The 8,639-nt window shown below is 30.2% G+C and overlaps 1 protein-coding gene across 1 annotated transcript; it reads left to right on the plus strand.

The window, feature by feature from the left end:
- Positions 1–2,656: 2,656 nt before the first annotated feature.
- Positions 2,657–3,551, plus strand: LOC102602248 (putative germin-like protein 2-1). Its single transcript, XM_006345420.2, has 2 exons — positions 2,657–2,783; positions 2,882–3,551. Exons 1-2 carry the CDS (start codon positions 2,657–2,659, stop codon positions 3,430–3,432), a joined length of 678 nt encoding a protein of 225 aa, XP_006345482.1. The 3' UTR covers positions 3,433–3,551.
- The last annotated feature ends 5,088 nt before the right edge of the window (positions 3,552–8,639 follow it).

Genomic DNA, 8,639 nt, shown 5'->3' on the forward strand with positions numbered 1-8,639 from the left:
TATATATATATATATATAGATCGGTTTTCTTTTCTCAGATGAAAGTAACATATATTTTCTCATCTCGTAAGGTTAATAACTTAAATTGAAAATAAAACAGATAGACGAACCTTTCTTATTACAACCTTAACATCAAATAAAAGTTTCAACAACATTGTAATCCACAATTGATTCGTAGACCTTGATGCTATTGACAAAAAAAAAAGGTATCTAAACACAATATTTCATATTAAAATGTGGCTTACAGATCCATATTTCAGAGAATGTAGATACCATAGTTTTAAAATTCTGCATTAAAAAAAACAGAACAGAAATCACAAACACATACAATAAAAGGAGCCTCAAACACACAAAAGTATTTCTACATTTTACAATGCAATTTATTAATGGTAGAAGATTGCTTACATTATATTTTTTTCAATATGCTTCATCATTATCTCTCCTTTGTGATTGTTTATTCTCCATGGTATATCCATTGCACGTAATCTTTCATAATCCCTTTTATAAACAAGTCGTCAAACACTACTTCTTGTGTTTGAAAATTTATATTCAAACAGTCTTGGCATGGACATCGAATTTTAGTGTTCGGATCAAAATGAGACCGAAAAAGTTTCATAAAATATTGAACGCCCTCAACATATCTCTTAGAAAATGTTGGTTCATGCATCCATTCTTTATACATGATAAACTGCACAAACATGTAACCATCAAATAATTAAATATTAAAGATGAGAAATTAGTTCATAAATCAAAATGATTAGAAACAATTAGCCTCAAATAAAATAGCTCAACTTACCCCAGACCTGCGGCGATAACTTTAATTCTAAAAGGGCTGTGTGGATTGTGGAATGCTGCTTCACTTTAAAAAGGATAGGCATTATTTAAGTTTTGGGCTCTCTTAAAAATTTGTGATAATACATAAACATGACCTTTAACTTACTTCATTTGACATTTATGTCCTCCAATTTGAAGTGTGCACAAGTACACTTAAAATTTGTATAGAATTAAACAAGAAGACACATGTCCTACTTGACGTCTTATGTGGCACCTCCCGTGTACTATGTCACATATGACGAGTATGTCAACTTGTTCAAATTTATACAAGTTTAAGTGTCTACTTATATACACCCAAAGTTAAAGGGCATAGATGTTAGCTGAGGCCAAGTTAAATGACATATTTATGTATTATGCCTAAAAATTATAAGAACAATCTACTTGACGGAAATTGGCCAAAATTAGCCTCAATATTGCAAAAAAAATGGCCACGGCCAGTCATGACGAGTTTGATGGTTTATCATAAAGTTCATGACCCTAACACAATTTTGAACACGTTTTATGCAGTACAAAGTGTTTCAAAATGGAGATGACTGATTGACGAATTTATTTTCATCCCAAAAATCTTTTGTAACAAAATTTGAATTTTTAAACAACAACTTAATTCATGGGATTTAAGGACTTTGCCAAAATCTACGAGGATATTTGGCGGGAAGAAGATTCTCATTAGGGTGACACGAGAATCGATGAGGTGGGATGGTAATAAATTGGTATAGTGAGATTATATATAACTAAAAGGTAAATTACATTCCAAAATAGTGCAAAGTACTGAACTTCAAGTTTATTTTACAAAGAATAGTCAAAATTGTACCTAATCTATTCATTATGTTTTACTTTTAAGTTTCATCTATTTATTGATCTCTCAAAACCTAACCTATTATTTACTAGACTAAAATGACCCTTCTTGCAGACGAAAAAATCTGTGTATCTCCTACATCATAGTTTCGTGACGCCGTATTATTGGTCCTTGTGGAACTCTTAATTTAACCTTATACTAGCCCTACCAAAAAAATGATTCGATGCTAAAATTTGGGAGCTATTTTCACAATCCTTTATAAAACTAATCTCTATTTTAAATCTTAATTTGTGCCTATATATATTGAAAAATTACAAAATGCCACTTGACAATTAATTGAATCATCTCTTCTTTTTTTTACTAGCTACCTCACTTTTAGCTTTTCATTTTTCAACTTTAAGATTCATTGCCCCCTCTTCTATTTTTCATTTTGAGTCAACTTGCTACATTCTATAATTTATCACTTAAGTTGCAAGTTTATCCATTGTAATTTTTTACAAGATTATATTACATAGTGTTGCTAACCAATTCTAAAATCCACTATTAAATTATCTCAATAATACTTATTAAGTATGGCGATGAACTCATGGGGTTTAAGTTTTTTGCCAAAATCTACAACTAGATTTGGAAGAGAAACGATTTTCATTTGGGTGACACAACGATTGATGAGTTGGGAGAAAATATGCTAAGATAGAGCAAAGTACTCAACTTTGGTTTATTTTACGATGAATAGTCACCTAACCTATTGCAATATCTTTTAATTTACGATTTCGTCTATTTATTAATCCCTCAAAAGTCAAAACCCAACTTATTATTACCTTTCTTCCTATTGGACTAACGTGCGAATCTCTTCATGATTTCGTGGCACCATATAATTGGTTGATAGGGAACTTTAACAGTTTAACTCTATACTAGCCCTATCAAATAATGTCGATGCAGAATTTTCAATACATAATATTTTTCTCGTATATTTCAACTATAAATAGTCACACCTTTGTGGTTGATTGCAAAACAAAAATCATTACAATGAGGATGTGGTGGTTCATAACAAGTTTAGTCATTACTGCTTTCATTTGTAATTCCCCTGCTTATGCTTATGATAATAACCCTCTACAGGACATATGTGTTGCTGTTAACGACTCTCAGGCTTCAGGTAAATCATCCTTCTATATTATTTATTTGTTTCGGAATGAGGCATAGTTTTTGTTATCTGAATATGTTACTTAGTTTCACTTTATTTTACTTGTGCAGTTTTTGTGAATGGAAAGATTTGCAAAGACCCAAAGCTTGCAACACCAAATGATTTCTATTTTTCAAGTCTTAATTTTAGTAGAGATGCATTCCCCAAGTATGGTATTGCTGTAACTATTGTGGGTGTAAAAGACATGCCTGGACTTAACACTCTTGGTATTTCTACTTCTCGTGCTGATATCGAACCACAAAGTCTTTTTACATTTCACTCACACCCTCGAGCTACTGAGCTGATAACTGTCCTGGAGGGTACTTTGTACGTAGGATTTCTTGTCCCTGATCCTGCAAACTTCTTTAAGAGTCGTCTCTTCTCCAAAATCGTGAATCCTGGAGACGTGTTTGTGTTCCCAATAGGTCTTATTCACTTCCTGTATAATGTGGGACACAAAAAAGCTGTTGTGTTAGGCACTTTCAACAGTCAAAATCCTGGACTTGTCGCGATTCCTAGTTCAATCTTTGCTTCACAACCGTTTATTGTGGACAACATTCTTGCCCTAGGCTTCCAGCTGAATAAGACGGAGATTGCAGAACTTCGAAAGAAATTCTCTTAGGCCATACATATTATATGTCATTAAAAATGGAATAATACTTTACTCCTAAATAAAGTTGCAATCTATGTAACTATATAATCTTTCTTGAGTAAGAGATTTATTCCAAGAAGAATCATGAATATACAATATGAAGCATAATATCTTACTGTCTCCGTTTAAAAAAGAATGATCTAGTTTCCTTATTAGTCTGTTTGAAAAAGAAAAACGCATTTCTTTTTTTGGCAAAATTTTAATTTCAGTTTTCCACGTAACATGTTCAAGACCACTAAATTAAATGACATTTTGATATTTTTTATATAACTTTAATTTAGGACGACAAGATTGAAAAATCTTCTTTATTTTCTTAAACTCTGTATCAAATCAAATTAAGTCATTCTTCTTTAAATAGATCGAAGAGAGTATTATAGTTTAGCTTGATGGCATCTCTTTTTTTTTTTTTTTTTGGTAATCCTATTAAAGAACTCAAACAAGCATGAAATTACCTTCTCCAATGTTGCATCACACATATTGTACAATATTGTTCGACAAATGCTTGTGCCCTGGCCCATGTAGTGCACAGGCATTTCTCGAACAATATTGTACAAAAAAGATGCTAGTTGTTTTATAATAGTTTCTATCTTATATGTGATTAGTGTAATAATTTTTGAAGTTACGTGTTAGGTAATCAAGACAAAATATAAAAAGAAAAAGTGCAAGTTCGAAAAGATGAAATATGGTCTTATGATTAGTTTACATGAGTATTGCATGTCTTCCAAATTTGCGATATTTTTATGCATTGTGTAGTAAAAACAAAAGACTTATAACAATCCTACATAAACTTTAAAGAATTATAATTAAGAGACAAATAATTACTTTTTCTTAGCACACATTTTAAATTACAATATATACTACATAAAGCAGATGAAGTTCATGTAATTAAGACAAATCAAAGGTGAAAGTAGGATGCTCATTTCTGTATGGATAATATTGTAGGATGCTACATTACCTCTTTAAATATATAATATACGTAAAGTAGCTTGAAAGTTCACACGGTATCCTTTTTTTAATTTTAAAAAGTAAGTAAAAACACAATCATATACGTAAAGAATTAAATACAATGAATTTAAAATAAAATCTACTAACAATGAAAAGAATAATAATATATAGCACAATTTTTATAGTATTTTCGGGTGATAAATCAAATATCTTATTTAGATAAACAAAACATTATAAATGAGTATTTAACTGTAAATATATAGTCAATTTTAGGACTCTAATCGAGCAATTTTAAGATTGTTGTCCAAGAAGAAGATTAAGTCATTTAAGATCAAATTTAAAAAAATATTAGACCAATCATTAAGGTTTAAAGAGTAATGAGAATTGTCAAAACTCTTTTATAGAAGATAGTCAAAATTGTACCTAACGATATTCAATATGTTTTACTTTTACGCTTCATCTATCTATATCTATTAGTTCTTCAAAATCCACTCTTTTAATTGGTGCATGTGGAACACTTAACCCTATAGTAGCTAGCCCTATCAAATAGACTAGTACAAAATTTTCTATACTTTTTTTTTAAATCTTAGCTTGTGTTTAGATATGTAGTACTTATGAAGTCATGATTTTAAATTAGTATTTGAATATGTAATTTGAGATCGTGATTTTAAATCTTAAATTCTTTAAAAAGCAAGATTTGAAATTTCAAATCATGATGTCATTTTAAAAAAAATATAAAATTCAACTCATAAGTTTATATTTTATAATGAAAAAAAAGGCTTACCATTTTAAATTTGCACAAAAAAAAACTCATGCTCGGCAAAAAGTTTGTGTACCATGTCAACATATTACATTAAAGAATAATCAATTATTACTATTAATAATGACTAGTGGATCTTTATAAAATTATGTATATTTTAAAATTTGTAATCGTAAGCATTTCGTTAGAAAAGGAACATGGAGAATTGGAGATATGTGATTTGTTAATGCCGTTTTAGGATATTTCAAAAATCTTATTTATGAATCATAATATACTCATTTGGTAAGATTGTATAAGAATTGAGAAAATTTCGATAGTTTTGCCTCTACAACTTATGGAGTATTTATGTTTATTTTAAAAAAATACAACTTAAGAAATTTAAATTGCAAGTCCAAATAAAACTTCAATTTTATATCAATATAATTTCAAATCATTGATTTCAAAACACATGTCCAAACGAAAGACTTTCGGATTGAATATAAATATTAATTTTTCTCCAAGGAGGATGTAATGAGATATATCTCAATGCATGTCATTTTAATTGCTCTTTTTACTATATGATAGTGTGTATAATTTTTTTGTTATTATCTTGCTTAAGTATGTTATTTTCAGCAATTTGTATAAACTACTTCAAGCTACGAAATTTAAGATATTTATATACTATTTAATAATTGTAAGGAAAATATAAAATTTTAAATTAATGACAACCTAGTTAAATACAAACTATAAATAGCACTACGAAATAAAACATCATCAAGAGTTTGTGATTAGTGGCAAAAAAGTTATCCTTACAAGCTTAGCTTTTAGCTACGATTAGGCAAAATGGTCTGGTGGACCCTTATACTTGACTCGGATTGTAAACTGGACCCTTCTACTCTCTAAAGTTTCAACCAGACACTTCAACTCAAACAAAATAGAAATTTTAAACCCTTATGTTAGCCAATGTTCCTCACTCGATCTGACATGGATGACACATCATATCCACGTCAAAAAAAAGCCACGTCATATCCATCTCATTAATTTAATTGTCACAATGTTATTTTTATATATTTATTTTATTAAACAAATAATTACTTTTAAAAAATGTTTTTCCCTTTGTTCTCAAGAACCCTAACCCAAAAGAAAGTCCATTAACATTTGACAGCCAGCTTACAATTTCATCAAAATTGATATTTGAAGAAAGCACTCAAACTCTACTACTCTTAATACTAAACTTGACACCAAAAAACTTGAAATTGAAAGAAAAATTCAAACTTGAAAAAAGAAAGATCTAGAAATATGAAAATTTCAAAGTTGTATTTATGATTTAAAAGAGAGATGAAAATTTGTTTTTCATTTTTTTAGAAGTTTTGCTTCTAAAGAGATAAAAAGAAGCAAGTAGTAGCAGCAAAAATCCTTCTTCAATTTCGTTTTGAGCTTTCAATTTGGAGAAGATTTTTTTCTTTCGTTTCCAATTATTTTTGTTTTGGATTTTTGATGAACGTGTAGTTTTCATTTGAAAAGTGAGGAAATACAAGATTGCAAGAAAAAATAATCGATAATAGAGAGGATATGGATATAGCAGTTGAGAAATCTACTATTTTCCAAAAAGGTGGGTGGGAGGGTTTGAAGAAGAAAGGGATTTTTTTTTCTTTTTCTTTTTTTGCCTTTTTATTAAGGTAGTTAAATTTATTTTTTCTTTTTATTTAATTTTTTTAACTTTTTAATTCAATTCACGCTCATGTTTCGCGTGTGTAACACGCATTTTTCCAACTCAGCTAAATTAATGCCACCTAAGGCTGGTCAATGGTCAAAGGGACTTAAAATTTTCTATTTGTTTGAGTTGAAGTGTTCAATTGAAACTTTGTGAAGTAGAAGGTTCCACTTTACAATTTGAGACAAGTATAAGGGTTTACCAGACCCTCTACGATTATATATATTATACTTCTTATATTACAGTTAATTTCAAAAACCTTCTCTTAGATTTGACTTTGTAACACTAATCTCCTTAGTGATTTGAGATATAATGTTCACCTCTTTATATAACGAAACTAATTTAGATAATAAAATATTTATAATATTCCAAAATCACTCTTATCTGTCACTTTTTATTAATTCTAGGTTTTAAACATAAACCTCCTCCCCATATTTTTTTCAAAATTAAAGAAGATTTCAAGGACCAATAGCTTGATATTCAAACCAAATATGAAATTCCTTTGCATGTGTATCTGTCATGCCACCTCTGCAGATTGCAACAATTGGGATGTGTTCCGTACGAAGGAAATTGTTTTTCTAGCTAATTTAAATTGATAAATTGTTTTCCACAGATTACAGATTTGAAAATATTATTTAGAAAAATAAGTGATTTTTTTACTTTTTTTTTGTATTTGTTGTATAAAAGAAAAAAAATATTATTCCTAACGTATTTGTATATAATCTAGACAAATATTATGGGAGATGAAGGTTGAGGTAGGTGTTGGGTATTAATTGTCCTGAGTTTCTAATTACCATAAATAGGTTTTCTTTTTAGGAAAAAGTTTAGGATTAGCTAGTCTTTTTCTTGTAGAAAAAGGTTTGGGACTCTATAAAAAGAGGTTTGTTCCTTCTAACTTAATCAGCATTCACAATGTAGTTATAGGGGCTTTGAGAGTTTTGGTTAGGGTGAGAATTTGTGGGACACAAGTGTTATCACTTGTGTGAACCTCCCATGTATTCCGAGTGAATTGGTTGAGGTTATGTCTTTCTATATTTTGTACTCTCATATTTATATAGTGGATTATTCATCTCCTTTGTGGATATAGGTCGGTTGACCGAACCACGTTAAATCTTTGTGTCTTTTAGTATATTTCTCGTTTGTCTTCTTACTCATGGTCTTTCGAGGTTTGCATTTGTCAAGCCCCGAGCCTACACTCTGGGAGAGACTGGCACTCGGAGACCATTGCTGGCCCCAAGCGAATCCTTGGCCTGGTTTTCTGAACTCAGCGGAAGACTTAATCAACAAAATAAGTTTAAGCAATAACTTAAAGAAATAACATCTTAACCAAATTGTCAACTTAAGTCTCATAGCAAAACATCTGCAATACAAAGATGATAGACTCATAACTAACTGTCTGACTGTCTATGAAACCTCTATAATACTGAGATGGATGTTGGGACAGACCCCACAACATCCTAATAAGAAAAACTAGGAAAGCGAATAAAAGGGTCCTCCGGAATGCAAGGAGGCTCACCACTGACTCTGGAGTGCTCGACTAGATCAACGGCGCGCTGGATGCTGATCCTGGTTACCTGCATCTGCATCATAATAAGATGCAGGCAAACTGACATCAGTACATTGAATGTACGAGTATGCGAGTTGAAATGCTAAACAACAACTTAAGCTTGAAGGGAGTAAGAAGGAAGAACACTTACCTTGGTTCTGTACAACTCATGAATAACTGAACTCAATATAAAGCAATAAGACACATGCAATATATATATATATATATATAAA

This window comes from Solanum tuberosum, unplaced genomic scaffold (genome assembly GCF_000226075.1).
Source record: "Solanum tuberosum cultivar DM 1-3 516 R44 unplaced genomic scaffold, SolTub_3.0 scf00068, whole genome shotgun sequence".
Lineage (NCBI taxonomy): Eukaryota > Viridiplantae > Streptophyta > Magnoliopsida > Solanales > Solanaceae > Solanum > Solanum tuberosum.